The sequence below is a fragment of the Pinus tabuliformis genome, chromosome 7 (assembly GCF_031772625.1).
Source record: "Pinus tabuliformis cultivar Carrire ecotype Pingquan chromosome 7, CPIR1, whole genome shotgun sequence".
In the NCBI taxonomy this organism is placed as follows: domain Eukaryota; kingdom Viridiplantae; phylum Streptophyta; class Pinopsida; order Pinales; family Pinaceae; genus Pinus; species Pinus tabuliformis.
The window spans coordinates 20518539-20544242 of NC_142293.1; the positions used below are offsets into that span (position 1 = coordinate 20518539).

Genomic DNA, 25704 nt, shown 5'->3' on the forward strand with positions numbered 1-25704 from the left:
TTTCCTCGGAATCTTTGCTTTCTCGGCAAGGACTTCGCAATCCCTTCAAGGGGATTCGAATTGCTGCCAAATGTGGCTATTGGCCTCTCTGCTCAGTGCTAGATTTGCTCTTCCTGTTTCAAAATCAATGCTTTGATACCATGTGAAAATTCCTATACTCAAGGAACTCCTACTGCAGCAAAACTAAATTTACTTCTCCTACTTGATTTTAATATACATTATCTAGCTATTTTTTGAAAAAACTGAAGTAAATTACTTCTGCAACCTACACCAATTTAATTTGATTACATAAACAAGAAACTGAGCAAAGAACAATTTACATAGGACACCAATATTTTTGGACAAAATAGTCCCCAGAAAAACCCAATGTGGGAAAACCGATGCAGCAGCTCTGAGGGATTTATATTATTAAACAGTAGTTTTGAATACAATGTTGGATGCCCTTCTGACAATCTAGTTACAGAGAAAAATGTAATGGAACTGAGTGAGATTATCTCACTTCACCCAACAGTTTCCTATTGATCCGACAGCAGGACTGGCTAACCCCCGCTATCTCTGCACTGGCCCTGCGTCAAACTCAGAGGTTGTGCGTCAGCTCTGCGCTGTCTCTTTTGCCTCTTGGAGCTTCTGCGTCAACCTCTCTGCTATTCTAGCAGCTCCTCGGCAATTCTGGATTTCTGCGTGAAGGCAACTTGCCTTCTGCGCTGGCCCTTCTGGCTCTGCGTCAAGCCTGCATGGGCCCAGACTGGCCCAGCATTAGTCCCTCTAGGTGTTGCACTACCTCCACTGGTGGCTTTCCACCTCTTTGCCCAGTATTCCCAAACTATCCCTGCCCCTTTGCTGCAGAATGATCACTTAGTTCGAATTTCGCAGCTTCCAAGCCCCATAAATTTCAAACTCTAGATCATTTCATTCTCTCAGTGTGTTCTTGAATGAACCCCAAACCTCCTTATACTTTTATCGTTGAGACTTCAATGGCTGAGATTAAGTCTCTAATCAACGGCTAAGATTAAAAACTTGAATTGATCCGCTTTCTAGGACATTCTCACCCATATTTGATTAATACCCATTAATACTTTAATTTTCCTAAGTTTAGACATAGGAACCCTATTAAAAATATTAATTATTTTAATAAAATACAATCTGGGTGGAATTTGTTTTTGGGTTCTTTAGAACTCATGTGCCTTAGCCTCTCCACCAATTTTCATGGTTAGAGCACATCTAATGCTACAAAAAACTAACAACTTGCAGAAGCAGAGTTTATTATTCACAAAAAATAATCATTGAGCTAGTGAGATCATTTCCTAAAATGCCAAGATTGACAGGAATACTATAGGGGTGCGGCTCAAGCAGATTCGACAAGCCAAGGACAGTGCTAGTCAAACCCTCACCAGTTAGAACACTTTCAGGACATCAATTTATCACAGATCCCATGCCTTATATGATACTTGCTTCCAAAATGCTCCAAAATCACCATTTGAATTTCTATGCCAACACAAAATCTTCCAGTCATTCAGCCTGCTCAATGGACTCAATGAGAATTCACTATCACAAACAGTATAGAACAAGATCAAACTGTGTCATCTGCTCCAGCCAGTTTGATAGTTCTTATGATCATTGAGACTACGACCATTCAACAACAATATGAAGAAGACCTAGAAGTCATTGAATAAAGTCTCCTGTTGTATTATTTTCACATAAATTTTGGGTTCAGCCTTGGAAATTTTTTGAGACTTAGATATAACTTTAAATTTTGATCACTTGGAAGTTTTTGTACTGTGCTTCTTCAGGATGCAGCAGTAAGCTAAGGTTAGTGAGATGCTGTAAGAAGAACACTTGCTTGTAGATGTCATTATCCGGTTCAATCCTGGATCAGTAATGTCTGTCATATGTCAGAGAGTATGCATATTGTCAGTCGGTTAGTCCACAGACTGTCGTCAGTCAACTAGACCAACATGACAGTCAGATGGTTCCAACTGTCGTCTTCTCCATGAATAAGCAAATAACAGCATGCATGAGTATGCAACTAGAGTAACTTTGAGGAAAATCAAGGGCTGATTACTGCCAGATCTATTTCCTTTCTCCTTCTTTGTACTCTCTTTATGAGTGTGATTCTTTATGTATGGTTCTGTGTAATCTGAAGCATATTAATGTATATGAATGGTTATGACTGCTGAATTAGCAATAAAATACAGTTCTATGGTGTATCTAGAATACAACACCAATCCTCATTGACTGTGTTGTTTCTATATGTTTGCAGGATGCTTCTTTTTTGTATTTGGGTAGATTGCTGACAGGCTTTGGAGTGGGGATCATCTCATTCACTGTAAGTTGATACCTTCCTCTCAAACAATCCAATTTACTGAATTTCCAATATTTTGGTCTGTGTGTGTATATGGGAAGAAGGGATGAGTGCCTGTGTAATTATGTATGTATTCTGCATGTTTCTATGTTTTTTCAAGATGAGATTATTAGACTGATATGAATCTGATAGACAACCTGTGACATAATCACTGTAGGTACCAGTATATATAGCTGAAATAGCTCCCAAACACATGCGGGGAAGCCTTGGGACAGTCACAATGGTGATATTATAATGCAAGGTTACTGTATCATAAGAAGAAGTGTGGCAACTAGATTGTGAATTTTGGTACTGACTAATTGTTGCCTATTTCTGGAGCAGCTCTCCCTCACCATTGGTATTACGATGGCATATTTATGTGGGATATTCCTTGACTGGAGGCCTTTGGCAATTGTTGGTAAGTAGGCTTTTTAGGGATAATATTTCAGAGTCTGTTCATTTCCCTATCTTTAAATCTTTTGTGAAATTCTGTGCTACTGTTGGTTGGATGTGTAGGTGTAATCCCTTGCATATTCTTGTTTATTGGACTCCTTTTCATCCCAGAATCTCCCAGGTGGCTGGTGAGTTTTATACATATTAGTTTTGTTCACCAAAGTCATCTCAAGTCCTCTCACTTGTATAGTAGGATTCAGTGTGACTTGATTTATGAAAACTTAATTTTGGGAAATGCTTGTTTATGATGCTGCAGGCCAAGGTTGGAAATAAAAATTTTGAAACTTCTTTGCAAGTTCTACGTGGCTATGGTAGTGATGTCTCCCTTGAAATAGATGAAGTCAAGGTTATAAAAAATTGTGCTCCTGTATCCATATTCGATATTTTCCTTCACTTCTACTTTCTTTGATGTATGTCGAAAAGATTCTTCTCGGAGACTTGTTTCTTTAATTTTTGGAGTAAATTCTAGTTATAACTTTCTCGAAACCTCATTGCATTTCAGAATGCAGTTGACGCAAGCAGGCAGCAAACCAGTATCAGATTTTCTGAACTATGGGAGAGACGATATGCACTCCCTCTGACTGTAAGTTTAGGTTCATCAATATTTGGAATACAAATGGAAGCACATTTGTGCTCCTCCTTTTGCTGTTTTTCAAGAAATGCGTGAAGGTGACAAGGATTTCTGACATTGGTTTTGATCATTTCTCAAAATGGAACTTTGTAGATTGGTATTGGGTTACCTCTCCTTCAGCAGTTGTGTGGAATCAGCGGGATTATGTTTTACAGCAGTTCCATTTTTGTGTCTGCCGGTAAGTGCCATCCCAGCATCTCTGTAAGTATTTAGATAGTGTATTACACAAATTCCTTATGACAATTATTAGAGATTCTATTGCAGAAAACACTTTGGTCGTCAAGAAGCATTTTCTGATTTGAATTTTGAATGGGTGACTTTTATTGTAGACTTGTGATTTTAAATATTTCTGTTTGTTAAGATATGAATTTTAGATGGAAGATAAAATTGAACAGAAAATGTTTCGATTATTTAAAAGATACATGGTAAACCATAATTTGAAGATTCATCTTGAATATGTCAGGAATTTCATCTGGTGATGCTGCATCCCTTGGACTTGCTTCTATTCAGGTCACTGCCTAGCCCTAAAAGCATAGATGTTTGTTAACTATCTGATATGGAATTTTAAGAAACATCATGTTTAGCTTCATACTTGAAATACAGGTAATTAGGTTTTATGTATGAAGCAACTTTCCCTGCTATTTTTTAGGTTGTTATGAATTTAGTCACTGCATGGCTAATGGACAAGGCTGGACGCCGTCTCCTACTCATGGTGGGTGAAAAAAACCTATCAAGATACAATTCCTCATAATATAACAGACTATCGGAGACTGTCTAATTTCACGAAAGAATGCGTGACTTTAGTTTCATTTTAACAGATTTCATCTGGAGGGATGGCTATTTGCCTTTTCCTTGTTGGCCTTGCATTTTACCTGAAGGTAAATTTTCTGCCATTTTGAGATGCTGTCATCATTTGAATCTTCAATACTTATAAGGCAGGTGTGCTCTATGTCTCGGTAGAGTGATGCCTCTGATGAATTCTAAATTTTAAATATACTTTTCTTGAAATGCAAATAAAAAATGGTTTATCTTATATTGACTTTCATTTTGTCGTGGCATCTTGCAGAGTCATTTTTCTGAAGCTTCTCAGTTTGAATCCTTCTATAGTATTTTGGCCTTAACTAGTTTATTGGTAAGCTTGGGATTTGACTGAGAAGGAATTATTTAATTTTGTTATACATAGTTTTATCAAATTATGTTTTTTTGGAAAAGTAACTAGGTTTGGTCTTCATAATTAATTATATACTTGTATCAATTTGTATTTTATGTAAAAAGAAGAAAAATATTTTTATTTAAGCATGGGTTTCATGCTCAAGTCTAGATCATGCATGTTCTTCATGCTTCTAGGTTTTTGATTAAGTCAAAGAATTAATTTTGAGTCAAAGTCCATTGGGACTATTTTTAAGAAAAAAGAAAAAGATTTTTTTATTTAAAAGGAGTCAAATAGTCCTCCATAAGACCAAGTCGGCCCTCCTGTTGGTCAAGTCGGCCTGTTGAACAGACATGACCCTTCATAAGGACGAACAACTATAAATTGGGGTGAATCCTCCACCAAAAGGCATGAAAATGTTCGTGGATCCTTTGTAATAGATAATGTGAGTTCCTATGGAATGCTATGCAAGTTCTCAAGAAGTTTATCTGGTTCTAAGGTTTGAAATGTGATGTAACAGCCCCGGGCCCCGGGTTGATTTTCCATGTAAATAAATTAAACCAAGGTCATGGGACACGTATTCCAACCTAAATGGAGAGACAACACTATAGTGGGCATTGCCTGTGGTTTATTAATGGCCATGGAAATTGTCATTGGCATTGGCAAAGGAAAAAGGGCAAAAGATGACAATCAATTAAACGGATAAAGGTAAATAGGAGAAAAGGAAGATGAAGATATAAGAAATTGCATGCAAAGAAAAATGAAGGAAAAGGAAAACAAAAGGAGAGAGAGAACATTCTATGCCTCTCTTAGTTACTCTTGCTACTCTTAGTCACTCTTACACTCTTAGAGCATTCTTGGAGCATTCTAGCATTCACTTGAACATATAGGCACTCTCACTTAGACTTGGAGAGAGAGAGAGAGAGAACTTGGACATAAGCAAGCAAGGCAATTCATGTGCAACTAAGGAAAAACAGCTACAGTAGAACATTGCAGGTGGCAGGTTGCATGTGATTCCATTGCTGAGATTTGAGTGCATGGTACATGCATGTGGTCATTTGGTTACATTGTTGTCATTGGCATGGGATTTTCCTGGATTGACAGTTGTTTCAGCCTTGCCTTTCCATTTCCTGGATAGCCATGGTGTAGTGGGTTCCCTATTTTGATTGAGCTTTGGATGGCTAGTAGACTTTGGATCTTGGTGAGGTGGTCTTAGAAAAATTCCCAAGGGTCAAGGGTAGAGATGGGCTTTCTCTTGGAACTCTTGACGGATGGGTGGAGACAGGAAAATTCCTCTGGGTATGGTGAAGAAAGTCGGAGGCATCCAAGCTTGTTTGGTGTTAGTGATTTCTGGACCGGTTCAGGTGAAATCACTGTGGTTGAGGGTTGAGGTACTTTGGCCTCTGAAAGCCCTAGTTGGTTCTATTTTGGTTTAACCCATATGATCCCATATTTATGCTTGGAATGTGGCACGTGGGTGATTAGCTAAAAGAGAGATTTGATTAAGCCCAATCTATGGTCGGGTGGTACATGGAAGTCCTTGACTTCGTTGGATTTATGCATATGTTATATGTGTTATTTGAATTTATGATTTGTTACCGCTCAATTTAGCAGGGGTCCTAGGAGGGGTTCCTATGGGACTACTACTAGATCATGTGGCAACAATGGGACAAGGACCTACTGTCACCTCAACCAATGTCCCCTGCTCTTTACAGACTTTCACCGATTGGAGGAGTCTCGGTATGAGGGAAATCACCATGAATGATAAGTCAATGATTGGATAAGAAATGATTTCTAAAGCCTATTCATAGGGTAGACTCAAATGATAAGATTTGATTTCTTTAGAAGTAAGGTGTGGATCTCTCCAAGAAAGGATCAAAGGAGGTCTAGATCTGGGGATTAGAGATATTTTTCTTGATAAGGGATACCCTAGACCTAAGATTCCTAAGGGAAGAAGGTTTTCTAGGTGGCCTTGAAAAATAAGGAATGATGAGGGTATGGGACCACAAATAGGCCCGAGAGGACCCAAGCAAAGTCTAGGGTTTCTGGTTAAACTTCAAACAAAAGATCTATATCAAGCAAGGGAGAAGAAGAGAATCAATGAAACATGGATTTCGCTTGAATTGTAATGAAATGACCCTTGAGGAAGCCACTAACCAAGGAAACCTAGGAACAAGAACGATTTTGGAGCTAGGTCTTGGGATATCTCCAAATCTAGTTGTGGAAAATACTTCAAAATTTGTGAGGACCAAGAGAAAACCCCAACGCAAGTGCAATCCAACTCGCTCTCAAAATGGATGGCTCAAATGAATTTCGCTTGATGCCCTAGGATACCTCTAGGGTTAGGGCTTAGAGAGTTTAGAAAAGGGAAAATAAAATTTCTTTGAGGTGATTACCAAGACAAGGATCAATGCCTAGCCTATTGGTGAATGGAGTCAAGAATAATATTTGATTTTAGACCTTTTGCTTCATCAAGGAGTCCAATATGCAACTTCGCTAGTCTAGGAGGTGCTAGTTAGGCTACACAAGGAATTTACACTTTGTTTGCAAAGCTAGATGGAGTTTCAAGGTTGAATCTTTCAAAGATAAACCCTAGGGACATTCATTCTTGTTCCGCAATGAATAACACATGCAATAGATCTAGACTACCAAGTGATTCAAGATTTTCACATAAATTTAGAGCACAAGCAACATCATGATGCAGTATTCCATACATTATACATATAATGAAAATTTCACATAAAAGAGAAACTTACATGGCAAAAAGAGTATATCCATTCATCATATTTGCAAGAGAGAAGCTCCAAGATAGAATAGCAACAATCCAAACATCAAAATGCATTAAAGATCCTCCAATTCGTCCATCAATAGGTAGTGTGAAATTCTCAAGAAGAGAAAGATACAAATCCAAGTGATGATGAGGAATGAAATGATCCTCTCATCAATATATATGATCCTCTAAGGGATTTGACTTGCCTAATGAGGCCTAATGATACCCCAAATAATAAAATAATGTACAAATAACAACCCAATGGTGACAAGCCCACCAAAATAGCTCCATAATATGAAAAATAAGCCTCTCAAGTGGGCCAAAATGATAGATAAATAGCTAGGAGGGCCGTTGTGTGAAAATTCAGTGACCCAAATTCCTACTGCAACAACTGATAATATTTCTCCTACTTGTTAATTAACATGAACAAGTTATTTGCAGTTTCCTACGAGAAACGTTGAAATACATACACTGCAGCCTACGCCACTTAAAGTAATACGTCGAAACAAAAAACTAAACAATAGAGAGATACAACACAAATGACATAGTTGTTTTTGGACAAACGTCCCCAGAAAACCCAATGTGGGAAAACCGGTGCAGTAGATCTGAGGGTTTTTATTATTAAGCAGAAGTTATTTTTGAATACAAACTCTAGATGTCTTGCTGGCAATCCAGTACTGAGAATATCACTCGACAGAAGAAATTAGTGAGATTACCTCACTCTACACTGCAAGTCCCGATTGATCCTGTTAAATTATGGTATGTTCTAATATTCTATGCTTAGAGCAATTTACTTATCTTTCTTATTATTATCCACAGATTAGCAATCACATGTACATAAGTAAAGTGCAGATAGAACATTAAACGATCAACAGAAAACAAGCCAAGACAAGAGACACAGGATGTGACGGCTAGCCAGGGACAAACCCCGATATGGTGAAACCCTTTGATCAAATCTTCGTTTATCTTCAATAATTCAACAGAGAGAAATAGTACAAAAATCTGATTTATATCAGCAGCAGCAAACCCTAGATCAGCGGCATCAGCATCATCGGCATCAGTGGCATCAGTATCATCGGCATCAGTATCATCAGCATCAACGGCATCAGCATCATTGGCATCATCGGCATCAGCATCATCGGCATAAGCATCAGCGGCATCAGCATCAGTGGCATCAGCATCATCAACATCAGTGGCATTAGCATCATCAGCATCAGCGGCATCATTATCATCGGCATCAGCCCTAAACTAGGGCAGTCAATATCTTCTAAACCGGAGGTCAGATCACCTCGATTCCTGTGCCAAAAATTGTGGATTTCCAAGCAGAGTCAACTTCACCTACTATGCAGTCAAGAGAGAGAGAATGCTGGTCAAAGTTCCAATCTGCAGTTTGTAAACCCTTAGAAAATTGTCCTTCCTTCCCACGTGTGAGAGAGAGACCTATCTGCGCAGGAGAGATAGAGAGAGAGAGTCTCTTTTCTGCGCAAAAGAGAGAGAGAGATGGATGAGAAGTGTGTGTCCAAATGAGGAGGAGACATCCTGTATTTATATGAAAATGTTGATGATGAATAGATGTGTCTATTGGGCTTCTGAGCCTACATAAGTTGTTGGCCGACTTTGACAATTTGTCCATAATCAAAATAAATTCATATCTCCATAAATCCTTATCGGAATTGGATGATCTTTAGATCAATCCTACACCTCTCGACAAAAGGAATCCAATAAAAATATAATCAGCCATGAATAAGGTGACCCACATGAAATTTGGCCCTAGTTTCCAATTTTAAAAGATCCGGCAGCTGAACCAATGCGTCCCCGACTACTTCTACGCTGCCCCTACACAGTCATTGTGTGGGCCTGCGTCACAACCGCTAAGGCCTTGTGTCACCTCTTTGCTGTATCGATTTTCTCTCAGGAGCTGACTCCAGCCCTCCCGGCTCAGAACGTCAAACCCCCAGCTAATCTCAGATTTTTGTGTGAAGGCTCTACATGAGCCCTACCTGGCTTTGCATCACCCTCTCTGGGCACTGCGCTACCTCCTCTACATGTCTCTCCAGCCCTCCCGGCTCAAAACATCAAACCCCCAGCAAATCTCACACTTCTGAGTGAAGGCTCTGCTTGAGCCCTACCTGGTTCTGTGTCACCCTTTCTTGGCATTGCGCTGCCTCCTCTACATGTCTCTCTACCTCTCTGTTGAGTATTCTTGGCTCCGGAGAAGATACTCCAACCAAAAATCTCTCTGCCCCTCTCTGTGTGATCATTAGGAAATCATTATGTTGTTGTAGCTTCAACAATTTGATCTGACTGATCAACTCTCTATGTGTTTTCCAGATGACCCTCAAGCCTCCTTAAATAATCTTCTTGTAAACATCCAACGACCCAGATTAGAAGCTAATCAATGGCTAAGATCATTTCTACTTGATCCTCGTCTTCTTCTAGAAGTTACACCCTCTGTTAGATTAATACCCATTAATTATTTTAATTTCCTAAGTTTAGAGTTAGGGAACCATTAAAAATAATTAATTATTTTAATAAAATTGTCTCTGAGTGGAATTTCCCAAAACGATTTTTGAGTTCTTTGGAATACATGTGCCCAAGCCTCCTTGCAAAATTTGAGACTTAGAGCACATCCTATGCTACTAGAAAGCAGCACTCCCTCTTAGTGAGGAATGTGCTCTAGCAATGCCTCCCACTAAAGCATCACCCCGACTCCATAACATTGTCCTCTGCACTGCTGATGTCTGACATGCTGTTCACCAACTACTGTGCTTCTACTGCAATTGTACTGTTGTTGACCCTGCCACTGTTAACACTACATCCGTACTACAACTCCCTCTAAATTTTTACGTCAGTGTTGTTGCTGGCACTGCCACTGCCAACTGCTCGTGCACTGCAAACTGCTGTTGCTCCTGCAATAACAACGGAAAAACATTCCAAATTACTAAACAAGTTTTCAGCATAGATGCATCTCGATTTTGAAGATCTGACTGCTGCTAATCCTATGCTATCCCTCTGAAGCCATTGTGCTGCTACTACTACTGCATTGTGCCTCCTTGCACTGCTGCAACTCTGCACTACACTGCTCAAACTTGGCGTTCTAGCCACTGTATCTGTTAGTTCAACACTCCTCTGCACCATCTGACACTTAGTCCATCCTTCTACTACTGATCTGGGCTCCTGTAGCAAGGTATTGTTCTGAGAGGTGGACTCCTCAAGGATCCTGCCCATCTGTAGCTCTTTCGAACTACAACTCCAAATCATCCCACCTCCCTCCTGGGGTATCTCGACTATTCACCACACCTGAAGAATTTGATCTTTGAGACATCCTTCTTTCGCTTTTGCTGCTCCTGTTGCCCCTTGGATGCAAGGGCTGCATTCTCTTCCTCCTCCTTGGGCTTCGACCCATTGCTGTTTCTTTTATCAAGCTTACAGTTGACAAGGTCTCTCCTCAGCTCTTCCTGCTTGAGAGCTGCCCACATACTATCCCAGTATAGCAAAGTTGCCCTGCCTAGGATGCTCTGGAAAAAGACCTACCACTCTTCTGAGACTGAGTTTAGGGCCATTCTCACCATCTTAGAACCTTGAGGTGTGGACCCCATAGTTGCTAACTCATCTCGGGTCTCCTGAAGCTTTGTGAGGAACGGATCAATGCGCTCCCCATTCTGCATCTATGTAGATCTTAGTTTCTGCTCTAAGTATAGCTTCCGCTGCTCAGAAGATCCTTGATACAGTGTTGCCAAGGCATCCCACATCTCCTTAGCAATCCCTCTGCTAGCGATGTGACATACCACATGATCCTTTACTCCATCAAGGATCATTCTCTTGGCCTTTGCCATTTCTCCCCTGTACTTCTTCATCGGATCTGGATTTGCATGCACAACCACCACGCTGTCAACATAGGCCTTGAGAAAATGCTCATCTAGAAGGCACAACATCCTTGCCTTCCAGATCACATAGTTGGATGCCCCATCCAACCTGTCCTGATCTCTCAACCCACTGGCTGCCATCTCTGCCATGAAAATGTCGAACTGCTCCTCTTTATCTCTTATTGTTGCTGCTCAGGCAATAAGAAAACGGACTTCTTGGCGGGAAGTCTACTGAGGAAAAATTCCCTCACTGTGCTTCTCCTCTCTTTTTTGACATCTTTCAGCCCAACAATCTACCTCTAAAAAAACTGCATCCCACCAGCTCTTCCTCATGCTGAGGCTCTATGCTTCTCCCTCTGGCACGACAAGATTTCGATCTGGAAGCCCTTCCTCTCTGTCGACTCACTCAGAGAGAGACTTTCCTCGAAAATTCAGCCCTCTTGGCTTGGACTGCGCAATCCCTCTAGGGATTCGAACTACTACCTCCTAAAGTTATTCGACCTCCTCTGCTCAACGCTGGGTTCTCTGGCACTGCTCTTCTTGTCTCACCTGCACTGCTCTGATACCATGTGAAAATTCGGTCACCTGAATTCCTACTGTAGCAACTGATAATATTGCTCCTACTTGTTAATTTACATGAACAAGTTATTTGTAGTTTCCTATGACAAACATTGAAATACATACACTGCAACCTACACCATTTAAAATAATATGCCGAAACAAGAAACTGAACAATAGAGAGATACAACAAAAATGACAGTTGTTTTTGGACAAACCTCTCCGGAAAAACCCAATGTAGGAAAACCGGTGCAACAAATTTGAGGGTTTTTATTATTAAGCAGAAGTTATTTCTGAATACAAACTCTGGATGTCTTGTTGGCAATCTAGTATAGAGAATATCACTCAGTAGAAGAAATTAGTGAGATTACCTCACTCTACATTACAAGTCTCGGCTGATACGACAATTGAACTAACGAGTCCCCAGCTACTTCTACGTTGCCCCTATGCACTCACTGTGTGGGCCTGTGTCACAGCCTCTAAGGCTCTACCTCACCTCTTTGCTGGATCGATTTTCTCTCAGGAGCTGACTCCAGCCCTCCTGGCTCAGAACATCAAACCCCCATCAAATCTTGGACTTCTGTGTGAAGGCTTTGCATTGCTCTGCGTGAGCCCTACCTGGCTCTGTGTCACCCTCTTTGGGCACTACGCTACCTCTTCTACATGTCTCTCTGCCTCTCTGTTGATTATTCCTTGCTCCAGAGAAGATACTCCAGCCAAAACTCTCTCTGCCCCTCTCTGCATGATCACTACAAAATCACTACGTTGTTGTAGCTTTAGTAATTCGTTTTAACTGATCAACTCTCAGTGTGTTTTCCAAATGACCCTCAAGCCTCCTTAAATAATCTTCTCGTTGGCATTCAATGGCCCAGATTAGAAGCTAATCAATGTCTAAGATCATTTCTGCTTGATCCTCGTCTTCTTCTAGAAGTTACACCCTCAGTTAGATTAATACCCATTAATTATCTTAATTTCCTAAGTTTAGACTTAGGGACCCATTAAAAATAATTAATTATTTTAATAAAAATGTCTCTGGGTGGAATTTCCCAATCCTCTTTCTGGGTTCTTTGGAATATGTGTGCCCAAGCCTCCCTACAAAATTTGAGACTTAGAGCATGTTGACCACTACGTGTCAACTACCCATTGCAATACACCCCCTTTTTCGCAAAAGGGATAGCGCCTAATCAATGTGTTCCTGCCATCCAGCTATCATCATCAGCTTGAGGATCATCTTATATTATAAACCCTTTCTACATGTGTGAATTGGAAATAATCTTAGCAGATCTGTGTCATGTATGTAATTGCCTAGGTAAACCTAATCTTCTGGTGACGATCTACATTCCGGAAGGTTTTTTGTCTCATTGACCCATGGTCGGCAGAGTTTTCCTTCAGCCTTACCCCAAAGCTGGAATGGATTTTGTCACTAAAATGTTAGGGGAGTTCTAGTGTGTTAGATCGAGTCTATGTAAAAGTGATTTGGGAATAATCTTAACTATTTGGTTAGGTTATTTTATTACAAATTGCTTGATCTGTTAGATTATGTTTGTGTTGCAGAACTGAGTAGTCTATGAAGGTCTATAGCAAATGGGTTTTCCCCCTTGAGATGTAAAAATGTAAAAATCATGATGTAAAATGTCTTGAGGATTAGAAAAATAATTTATCCCCTCATAAGTCCTAGGTCCTAGGTAAATTTAAATTTTCCAAAGGCTAAATTCGAGGATCCTTTAAAAAATTAAATTTTAAAAAGTCCAGAGACTAAGGTTAATTGATTATTTTGCTAAATTTTATGCCCTTGGTCCCTAGGGTTAAGTCAAAGTCAAAATTTTGAGGAAATTAATTCAAAAATTTAATTTTTGAATTAATTAAAATGCATTTAATTGATAATTTTGAATTTCCTCAATAATTTAAAATTTCGACGGATGAGATTAAAATAAATTTTGATCCTCATCAACGGTTGAGATCACTTTGACAAGGATCACTCAAACTAGTCGTTGGAAGATTTGTCTTTAAATAGGAGGTTAGTTTTCAGTTGAGTTGACTCGATCTTTTGATCGTGTGCTAAGTGAAAGCTCTCTTGTAAACTTTTTTTTTTTGAGCAATAAAGAAAGATTTTGGGGTTAATCTCTGTTGGTGTTACTGTTCGTGGGAATGTTGTAAGATGTGTTATTTTCATGCATATATTTCATTTTTAGCCATTGATAATAGCTTTCTAAAGAGTGGTTTAAGCACAGGTATCTTGCTTGAACACTAGGGTTTGAATGGTAGTTTAAATTCTGAATATAATGGCAGGTATCTCCATTAAATCTGAATTTTATTGTCGTTTGCTCTCTCTGCGTTAATGGTTGAATTGAGCTATACAGGAAATCCTTGATTTTGATATCATCGGGCATTCGGAGAAGTTTTCAGTTGGACCAGCGAACTCCCGATTAGCATTTCCGGAAGAGCCTAGTTTTATTTGATCCCGGGCTTATCATTAAAAATTTCATTGTTGATGCATGAAGGGTTTTCTTTGAAGCACCTCACTTTAAATCATAATTTTAAAAAAAAATATGTGTGGCATAATGATAGATTTGGCTATTTAGAGCCTTCAGCTTGTAATTACTGTAATTATTTAACTGGGTTTTTGGGTTTTTTTTTTTAATTTCATCATTGTATATATTGTTTCTGGGTATTTTGTTTTTTTCCATTGTAGGTTGCAGGTCTAAAAAGGAGATCTTGTTTGAAGCCAGATCTAGGCCCTGGAGGGTAAGATCTGGCCTCAAAATCGGCTCTTGCTGGGGTATTTATTTTAGATTTGGAAAATTTTTGTGGGGTTTTTCAGGCAAATCTGAAGCAGGATGATTTAAAATTTTTATTAAAATTTTCGAAAAATTTCTTCAAGGGTTTTTGGGGCATCGGTTTGCTACCTGCGTTTTCAGTTTCTTCTGTTGTTGCCTAAGGTTTTATTTTTATTGCAAGAAAAAATTCGAATTTTTCTGTGGGCAATCCGGTTTTCCCTGCAGTTCCCACAGCTCTCCCCTCCGTGTTTCCTACAGCTCCAACCTTCCTCATTCTCCTTCGTGCATCCCTTCTCTCTGTCGTCATCGAAACCCTACTGACACTGCTGCCATCCTCACGCAGTCTTTTGGTCTTTGCTATTTCACCATCAACATCTTCTCCAGCTCCCTTTGCTTAGTATCAGACCTACATATCCCTTCGCATTTCTCCTCTGCAGTAGTCTCATTTCTTATCATTTGCTGCTCTTTGACTAGTTACCTACGCAGCTGCTTTTCCATCACTGTCTGTTCTAAACCCCCACCTCTCTTCTGTCCTTATCCGTAGCCTTCCTTTCTCCCACCGCCAGCCTTTTAAATCGAATCTGCAACTCCATTCCCTCTTGCTTGTTTGCCCTTGCCCATCTCTCAACATAACCATACTCCCTCCACACAAAACTGCAGCCCTATCTTGATTTGTTGCCAGTCCACCTCCACGCAGCAAGCTCCTCCAGCATCCTCACGTAGTCTATTGCTGCCTTACACTGCATTATTTCTCCCTCCAAGCAGCCATCTCATCACACTTGCGTTCATTCCATTGCGTCTCTCAAACCATCACCCTCCGCCATACTCCTTCGCCCTCACTCCCCTTGCTCGAGCTCCTAACCTCTCCCATCGTTCATCCTCATCTCCAAACGCTGTTGCCGTCAAGTTCTCAGGCAGACCTGCATTCAAAAAACTTTCGACATCTTTTGTTTGATCTTTGTCATAGGGTTAGGTTTTCTTTTTTATTTCATCGTATGATTTTATGGTGTTAGCTTAGGATTAGTTCCTTTTAATTTTATTTTCGATTAGGCATAAATTTGCATATAGTTCTATTTTGTGTTAATTTGTTTCATTTTTTTTTCTTCGTTTCATTTTGATTTAAAATCAACAAAAAATTAAAAAAAAATAAAAAAATAAAAAAGGGAAGGCCCTTCATTTTTAATTATCATGTGATTTTGGGACCTTCTAATTTTTTTTTTAAATTATTGAATCTTTTGATTTATTTAGGTCATTAATCATTTACCACATTTAGTATTGCTTAGCACATCAAAAAGTTTTCCTAAGACTAATCGAATACTTTTGTGGTATTAGTGTTTGCCATTTATCTATAGTTAAATGTGCTTAAATTTTTATCTGAACATTAACTATTTGAAAGTGGTGAATTTCCTAGATTTGGGTCATTAAGCATAATCATTTAAATTCTAGGATCTGAGCTGGTTAGCTTTTAAATTTCGTGGTTGATTAAGGTATTTGTCTCTCCTGAAATTTAATTGCTAAGACATTGTGCATCTAGTGAAATTGATTGTCATAGCTTGAATTATTTATTGCTTATTACTTGCTAGAGATTTTGCAAATATTTTCAAGCGATTGTTAAAGATTTTTATTGTGGAATTGCAAATAGATTTCATCTTCCTAAGCAGCAGTTGATAATCAATTACTTGGATCGTTGACTCCATAAGGCACTGGGATTAATCATTTAAAATTTAATCAAATTCTAAATCTTGCTAAGCCTTAATCAAGTATTCGATTGCCTCACTATGTCTCCCGAGCCAGTTGATTCCCATCTGGTTCTCCTTCATCTCATTTATCCATAGGGTTTACCCCCCTTAGCTTGTTGTAGGGAGACAGCTTAAACGGAGAGATTGGGGATCAGGGTGACAGCCCCCAATCTGAGCATTGTCACGCTGCCTAGACACTCTGTGTGACAACAGAGCACATCCGATGCTACTAGAAATCAACACGTTGGGAGGCCAAATGGAGTCCAACATGTGCCAAAATGAATGAAAGGGCCCCAAAATAGTGATGAAGGGGATAACCCCTTTATCTCCAATAAAATGTCTTGTGGTGCCCCTAGGTCGTTGTGGGGCACACAATCATCCTCATGGGTCTCCAACTGAATCGAACAAGCATGTATCCCATCTGCAAGGGCTGGAAGAATGATGCAAACCATCCCTTCATCTCCCATGGTGAGACACAACCCCATCTAGGCCCTGGATCAATTGCCAAGTGTGTGGTGCAAGTGTGTAGCCGGATGGGCAAGGTGGTCCAGGTGCATCATCATCATCAAATAAATGGAACAAGAGCGAGCAATGAGTGGTGTTGAAGGATCCCATGGCATGGTTATCAACTCTCTGCTATAGTGGAGGCCCATGCCTCTTAACACACTCCCTATAAATGCCAATATGACCCTCTAGAGGGCTTGGACCTCGTAAAGGGGGTCCACACCCCAAGATGAAGACCCACCTGTAATCCTGCATAAGATCCAATGCTTCTCCTCACCATCCAATACAAAAAATCATTAGTGTAATTGAGAAAATGGGCTTACAAGTCATGGAACCAAGTGGGCACTTTATAGTGGCATGCCCTTCCATAATGGGCTTTTAGAGTGTACAAATGTCTCAAGTTCAACAAGGAGGTTAATCAAAGACCCCTATTAAGTGGTTTCAACCTCTAGGGGAGTGACAGGTACATGGCACATCCGTCATATTGTTGGCGTCATGTGATATAATGATGGAACAAAGGGGCATCAGGGGAAGGCTCCAAGCGACATGCCATGGTACAAGGGTAGCTATGATTAGGGAGGCCCATATTTGGGTGTTGTAATATCCCCAATTTTGTGAGCATGGGAATTTTGCCTAATTTTAGTGATATTAAGTAAAGGGGAAAATATTATTTTGGAGAAAGGTGGAAAGTATTATTTTATTGGAGATTGGCGGAAAAATATTATTTTATTAAAATGGAGGCAAAAGTCACTTATTGGAAAATGGCCCCCACCAATAAAATAATAATTAAAAAACGAGTCTAGAAGCATGGGGAGAAATTATAAAAGGAGGATAGACTTGTTACCCAACATTTTGTGGGTAATATCCCTAGGAGAATATTTTTTTCTCCAAGATAGTCCTCAGTGGGCAGACAACAGCCCCTTGAAGCCACCAGCTAGCTCATTATGCCATGTTCTCCACCACCTGAGCTAGCCACGTGGTCCCTCGCCCATCTTTAATGATCGTATGTTTGAAGGTGGGCCTCTCGAATATAAAGGTATGATTTGTCATATGGAAATTGAGTATTGTAGTTTTCTTATCATGGACACTTCTGGGCATGGATTAATGGGGGGATTTGGCGGAAAGAATGGGCTAGGTCTGTGCTTTTGTCCCCTAGACCCCTCTTAGGAATTAACCTTGCATTCTAGTCTCGTGGGATCTCTTTTATTGACCATTCGGTTCCAGGGATGATATTTCATTGGGAAACCCCGATTTCGGTTGTGTGGTCTCACTCCCTTATCCGCTTATATCACCGTCTTTCCATTCATTATTACCCCATCCATCATTTCTCCTGCCTGGGTCCACATTCCTCCATTGGGTCCACATAGTGTTAGCTTGCCCCTTCCCCTTGCCCACATCTTGGGTCATGGCTTGGAATGAAGCACGGAGGTTGATGTAGCTGAAAAGAAAGTTAAAAGCATATCTGGCCACATTCAATAGGAAAATGTACCAAAAAATGCAAAAGATGGTCGGGACAAATACGTTTAGCACGTAGGCAGAAGCCAATACATGAGCTCTACCCCATCACCTTGGTTCCTATAGTTTCTATGAGCCTTCTGCATCATATAGGAATCCTTGATTGTCCCAACCCTTGGTGGGCGATGAACTATCCCACCTTAAAAGGGGAAATTCACTACTATATCTTATACATCATGCTGCAACCTTTTGAGGCCTGAGTAGTTAATCAAAGAAAATCATAAAAAGGAAAAAGGCATAAAAGAAGGGTCAAAAAATCAAGTACGGGGCACCTCATGTACCACAATTGCTCCCTCCTATACATTATAAACCCAAGTGTGGGCTTCTCTCTTATTAGCTACCCTTGTACCCCAGCATCTGACCCAAGGCTACCCCTTCTCATCCCCTACTTCATTCACCATATCTGTCACATGCCACCACCTTTTGAAGGATGTACCTTGAATATTATCACCTTTACAAGTAGAAACCACCTAATAAGGTACTTGGCTAACCCCATTTGGAATTTAGGAGACATTGACACATCTCTAAGCCCATTATGGAAGGGCGGACCATCATGAAGTCCCCACCTGTGGTCCATGATTAGGTAAGCTCATTTACTCGATTTCTCTAATGACTTGTTGTACTGGAAGGCTAGGGGACACATCGGATCTTATGTAGGATTGTAGATGGTTTCCATTTTAGGTTTGGTCTCCCTATACAGGGTCCTAATCCTCCATAGGGCTACAATGGCACATGTAGGGTGAGCGTTGAGAGCCATGGGCATCAACAACAGTAGTTTGCACTCCATGAATCCCCATAGCCATTCAGAGATTGCTCGTGGTTCAGTTATTGGATGAGGAGGATGCACCTGATCTATCATGCCCAATCGACTCCAGATATACACCATACACTTGGCAAATGATCCAGTACTTGCACGATGATGTGGCATCACCCACACTATCATCCAAGCTGTTGAAGGCGACCTACAGGCATTTTCGATTTGTTTCGAGATCCATGAGAACACTTGTGTGCCCCCACATTGCATTTGGACCACCAAAGGTTATTACAAGTGGTCAACCCCTTGTCCACTGCTTTTGAGGGTCTTATTCTTCATTGTGGCACCCATGGACCTCATCAGGCCTCTTAGAGGACCCTACGACATGCATATATTATTATTTGACCTCTTGAGAGGCTTACTTTTTCATTTATGAGCTAGTTTGGTGGGCTTGTCACCGAAATGTGTATTATTAGAACATTATTTTATTTTTGGGGCTTATGTAGGACAAGGAGGTTAATTCGAACTCCTAAGTGGTGTATAAATACAAATGAGATGAGCTCATTTGATCATCATCACTTTGGTTTGGATCTCTTATCTCCCTTGAGATTTTTGCACTTTTTCTATAGGATGAATGGAGCTTTATGGATGAGTTTTGATGTGTGGATATTGGTTTATCTTCGCTTGGATCTTCTCTATTGTCAATTGTGAATGGTTGGATATAATCTATTACATGTAAGTACATGCTTTTTAATGTTATTCTTGCTTACTTTTGTCATCTACGTTGTATTGGGATTTTCACTATTCTATGGCTAATTGTTGCATGCATTTGCTGCTTAAATTTGTCTATATTATAGCATCTCTCAATGTATGGGCCATGTAATATGAGCGAAATCTCCTAGGGGAAATTCTATCATTGAATTTGGCCTTCATAAGCCATTCCTTTTTCACATCAAAGTATAAAAGCTGCAAGGTTGCTTCTTCTTAACCTAGAAGGCAAGTGAAGTCATCTTGAAGCCTCCTTGACTCGAAACCAAGAAATCCTACTCATATTCATCATAGACTCCATTATCCCAAATATTAAGGCACTGAGCTACCAAGGTTGCTCACTAAAAATCACATTCTTTCACCTCCTTGCAAGTGTAGCCAAGTTGGGGTACCTAGGGCATCAATTTTGGGACAAGCTAGCCATAAAAAAAATTGATCTCCTAGGGTCTCTGCGCTGGCCTTTCCTCTAGATCTCCTCCAATTTTGAAGCCATTCTAACGGTGGAGTTGGGAGAAAATCCAAGCCCTAGCTCCGAGATCAAAACTTGCCCTGCCATCCCCAAGGCTAGTACCTCATAGGATCAAAACAACATCTTCAAGAGAAAATACTTTCTTTGATCCTTTCCCTACCATGTCTAGGGTAATAATATCATTGGTTGCTACATTCTTTCCTCATAACCTAGACTGGGTCCACTTGGCCCTGTGTGGTCTTGCTTTTTTTAAAGACTATTCTTCAAGAACCATTCGGGATACCAATTCTAATGAGAATTTTAGGGATTGGGGAACTCCTTCACAAGTCTTATCCCATAAACCTAACCCTCAAATCCTCTCTTCCCTTTCCCTAGAATACATAGTACCTTGCTTAGAGAGTGTTGACCACTCCATGTCAACTACCCCATAGTTGTACATTTTCTCGCACAAAGATTTCCATCATGCTTGAGAAATTAGATAATCCACAGATTCATCATTATCAGCTATATGTACACTGGAGTTTTGTAAACCCATTCTTCATTTTGTAATGTAAATGATCCTAGTAAGACAAATATATGTAATGCTGATTTTTGGGTAGCATCGGATGTGCGCTAGCTCCCAAATTTTGTGGAGAGGCTAGAATCATGAGATATCCAAGACCTAGAAATCGTTTGGTGAAATTCCACCCGGATTGTATTTTATTAAAATAATTAATATTTTTAATGGGGTTCCTAAGTCTAAACTTAGGAAAATTAAAATATAATGGGTATTAATAAAAATATGGGTGAGAAGCTTCTAAGAGACAAGGATTAAGTCTAATTTAATCTTAGCCATTGATTAGAGATTAGATCACGACAGTTGATTACTCAACAAATGGAGGCTTGGGGTCAGTTGGAGAAGACACACAGAGAGATTGAGGAAATCGATTTTCTTAGGTGAGAAGTTCTCAAGACGGAAATCGATTGGGGAGATCTTGCAGCTGAGGGGCAGTGATAGTTCGGGAATATAGACATAGAGGAGAAGAGAAACTTGTGGAGGCAGTGTAGTAGCCGGGAGAGTTGACATTGGGCCAATCTGGGCCCCCACAGCCTTGACGCAGAGCCAGGAGGACCAGCACAGAGGAAGAACTGTATCCCACGCAGAAAGCCGGGGAGCTACTGGAAACTGCTGAAACAGCTGACGCAGTGGGCAAAAGGGCTGACATAGAGCCTCAAAGAGCTCCACGCAGGCCCACACAATTACTACGAAGGGACAGCGAAGTTGTAATCGGGGCCAACCAGTTTTGCTACCGGATCAACCGAATTCTGTCGGTAAAGTGAGGTAAAACTCACTCAGGTTCTCCGCTATTGTACTTCTTTGTCATTGGTTTTCCAGGAGGGCATCCAGCATATGTATTCAAAACATCTGCTTAATAATAGAAAACCCTCAGAGCTGCTGCACCAGTTTTCCCAAATTGGGGTTTTTTTGGGATGTTTAGTCCAACAATAAGTGTGTCCTTTGAATTATTGTCTCATTTATTTTTCAGTACTTGATCTGTATAGAGGTGTAGGTTTCATTGTATTTACATTTATATTTTCTGAATATTTCCAAAAATAACTTGTTAAATGAAGAATACACGTAGGTAATGTAAATCAGTTTACTGCAGTAGGATTTCGGTTTATTAGATTAAAAATTTTTCACATGTAACAACCTAGGTAAGTTTATTTTTCTGATGATGATTTCTATCCTAGGAGGTTTTTCGTCTCACTGATTCATGTGTGTTTCTAGACACGGATGATCAACAAAGTGTTTCCCTCCAACCTCACCCCAACACTAGAGTGGATTTTGTCATCGGGATCTTAGACGAGTCCTAGTGTTATTTATCGAGTCTCTATAAAAGTGATTTGGGAATAATTCTAGCTATTTGGTTAAATTATTTTATTACAAGTCACTTAGTGTACTAGATCATATTCCGTGTCGCATAAATGGGTAAATGTTGAGGGTCTATAACGAACGGGTGTTCCCCCTTCATGTATTAACTTGTAATATCTTGATAAATAAATAAATAAATAAATATATATATATATATATATATATATATATATATATATATATATATATATATATATATAGTGCATGGTCCCTCATAATTAAACACCGTGGCTAAATATTAGAGGGTTGAAAAAAGTATTAATCCCCTCATGTGTTAATTAATTACATTTTCTGGCTAAAATAAATTAAAAATACTAAGTCAGAAATTTAATTAATTTAGGTCCTAGGAAAAATTAAATTTTCCAACATTTGAAATTCGTGGGTTTTAAAGTTTTTAATTTTTGGAGGTCCCCGGCAAAGGGTATATTGAAAATTTCAAGATATTTTGTGTTGATTTCTGGTAGCATCGGATGTGCTTTAAGTCTCAAAATTTTCAAGGAGGCTTAGACACATGCATTTTCCAATACCCATAAATCGTTTTGGGAAATTCCACCCGGAGACTGATTAAAAAAAACAAAAAATCTTTAATGGGTCCCTAAGTCTAAACTTAGGAAATTAAAATAATTAAAAAGTATTAATCTAATTGTGGATGAAACATTTAGAAGAAGACGAGGATCAAGCCAAAATGATCTAAGCCATTGATTAGAAGTTAATCTAGGCCGTTGGTTGTCCAACAAAAAGATATCAGAAGAGGCTTAAGGGGCACTTGGAAAACGCATCGAGTGAAGATCAAAAGATCGATTTTCTGAAGTAGAGCAGCTGGAGAGAATTTTGAAGTGATCTTTTGCATTGAGGGGCAGGGATAGTATCCGGTGAGGAGTTTTTCCTGGGTCGGAGAGTACAAGGCAGAGAGGACATAATGACTTCCAAAGAGAGGTTGACGCTAGCCCACGCAGTGCTGAAGCAGTGGCAGTGCAGAGCCCAGAGGGAGATCGAATTATGACTGATGAAATCGAGTTTCAGAAGCCGGGAGCCGGGGTGTGAAACCGGGAGGCTGGAAATCAAAGTTTCTGGTTAGCAGAGGGTTCGAAGGAGGAGGAGTGCAGTCCCTAGCAGAGGTGACACATAAACTGTGTGGGGTTGACATAGTTCTACGCAGAAGCTGATGCAGAAGGGACGTAAAGCCTCTATTCCAGCGAGATCAGAGTCAGATTCTTCCAGTGACAGGGTGAAAGCATCTCACTACTTGTTTTGTCCAATTTCTCTCTATATAGGATAGCCAGTTGGGCATCCAACAAATTGTACTCAAAATTACTACTGCTTAATAATAAAACTCTTAGTTGTTGCACCGGTTTTCCCACACTGGGTCTTTCTGGGGACATTTGTCCAAAAATAATTGTGCAGATGTGTTGTGTATTTATTTCTTGTTTAGTTTTTTGTTTCCACATTCTATTTAAATGGTGAAGGCTGCAGTGTATTAGTTTCGGTGTTTACTGTAGGAAACAGTAAATAATTTTGTTTAGTAATTAACAAAAAGAAGAAACATAATCAGTTGTTGTAGCAAAAATTTGGGCATCCAAATTTTTACATGGTATCGAAGCTGCAGGGGAAACAAGAGAGCAGTGTTGGAAGAGCCCAACGCTGAAGGAGGAAGGGAGTTCGAAATTCTTGCAAAGGCAGTGTTGATTTGGGGTAGCATCGGATGTGCTCTAGCCACGAAATTTGGTGGAGAGGTTGGGGCACATAAGATCTCCAACACCGAGAAAGGGTTTGGGCAGATTCTAAACAGATCAGGAGATATTAAAATAATTAATATTTTTAGTGGAGTATAAAATATTAATATGTATTAATATGAATCTGTGTTAGAAGGGTCCAAAAGACATGGATCAAGCCAGATCTAATCTTAACCATTGATTAGGGACTTAATTTCGACTGTTGAGATGTCAACAGAAAAAGTATAAGAGGAGGCTTGAGGGGCACTTGGAGAACACACTGAGGGAGACCAGTTAGTTCAATTTTTGGAGCGGGGTTCGCTGAGAAATTGAACCAGTGGTCTGGAGAGTAGTCAGGAGGTAGAAAGTACGGAACAGAGAGAGGGGAGATCAGCGCAGAAGAGGCAGATGTAGAGCCAGAGGAAGCCACGCACAAGAAACAGAGACTGTGCAGAGCCAGAAGGGCCTACGTCATCCACGCAAAGGCTGCAGGAGTGGCGCAGAATCCTAGAGAGGCTGTGCAAAGCCTCAGTACGCTGACGCAGAGGGTTTCAGGTTGACACAGAGGGTTTCAGGCTGTAGCAGAGGTCAATAGGGTCTACGCCAGGTTTAGAAAAGTGCTGGAAGTTTGTCTATCTGTGGGTAAGCCGGTTTCGCACCTTGTTGATAAGAAAATCGCTGAATAAAAAAAATCCTCCCTTGCTGCACCGGTTTTCCCACACTGGGTTTTTCTAGGGACAATAGTCCAAAATAACTGTTTCAATGTGTGCATATGTTTGTTTCTGTATTACGGTGTGATATCTACAACAATGTTTATTTTAATGTTTGTTGAAGTAATTTCATGAATAACTTATGATGAAATAAGTAGGAAAAGTAAATCAGTTGCTGTAGTGATAGAATTTTCTCATGGTATCAGAGCGAGTAATCAGAGACAAAAAGGAAAAATCAGTTATGGGTTGAGAGTCGAGACCACGATGTAGAGGCATCCACCTTAGGAGACTCACGTAGATTTTCAGAAGATTGCACAAGAGAGAGAGATTTCGATTTCTCTATGTTGGCTTCAAGGTTGGAAGAAGAAGTGGCGTGCATGATTAGTGCTGCATCGTCAGAAGTATTGTATATAGACAGTGGAGCCTCGTGGCATATGACGGGAATCAGGGAGTGTTTCTCAAAATATCGAGAAGAGAAGATGAACTTTCAGATCACCATGTGGAACAAGATAAATTGTACTCCTGTAGGAAAGGGTACCATAGTGTTTCAGACAGAATCGGGAGAGCGGTTCCATGCCACAAATGTACTGCATGTGCCAAGATTGGGGATGAACTTACTTTCCGTGTCACAACTACAAGGCAAGGGCTATGACGTCTACTTCATCAAGGAAAAACTATACGTCAAACACCCACGCTGGAAAAAAAAGTGCAGATCGGGATCAAAAGTAATCGGTTGTACAGATTACAACTAGAATCTCCAATGGCACTAATAGGCAGTCATGGGGACAAAGACTTGAACGAACTATGGCACAGAAGGATGTGTCACTTGCACCGTGGAGCTCTGAGAATTCTCAAGAGCACCATAACAGGAGTTCCGGATCTGAGTACAGAACGAGATGATGTATGTAGGGGATGCGCTCTTGGAAAGTATGCCAAGGCAACATTTCCTAGGAGCAACCACAGGGCAGAGAGTGTACTAGGATTGATACACTCAGATATCTCCGGACCTATGTCCATTACAGCTCTCAGCGATGCTGAGTATTTCCTTACCTTCATTGATGACCACTCGAGGAAA

General features: G+C 40.1%; 1 protein-coding gene across 7 annotated transcripts in view; it reads left to right on the top strand.

Annotated features, from left to right (window-relative positions):
* LOC149244923 (sugar transporter ERD6-like 6) overlaps positions 1–25704 on the top strand; it is a 166655-nt gene that overhangs the window by 103350 nt on the left and 37601 nt on the right. For 5 of the 7 annotated variants that reach the window (XM_089457606.1, XM_089457608.1, XM_089457605.1 and 2 more), the window contains 11 exons: positions 2261–2326; positions 2520–2585; positions 2684–2759; positions 2858–2922; positions 3051–3140; positions 3297–3377; positions 3519–3603; positions 3889–3935; positions 4075–4137; positions 4244–4303; positions 4492–4557. In XM_089457606.1, coding sequence (XP_089313732.1) covers positions 2261–2326; positions 2520–2585; positions 2684–2759; positions 2858–2922; positions 3051–3140; positions 3297–3377; positions 3519–3603; positions 3889–3935; positions 4075–4137; positions 4244–4303; positions 4492–4557 — 765 coding nt within the window. The remainder of the gene's footprint in view (positions 1–2260; positions 2327–2519; positions 2586–2683; positions 2760–2857; positions 2923–3050; positions 3141–3296; positions 3378–3518; positions 3604–3888; positions 3936–4074; positions 4138–4243; positions 4304–4491; positions 4558–25704) is intronic. The other 2 variants (XM_089457607.1, XM_089457609.1) reach the window with 2 other exon arrangements.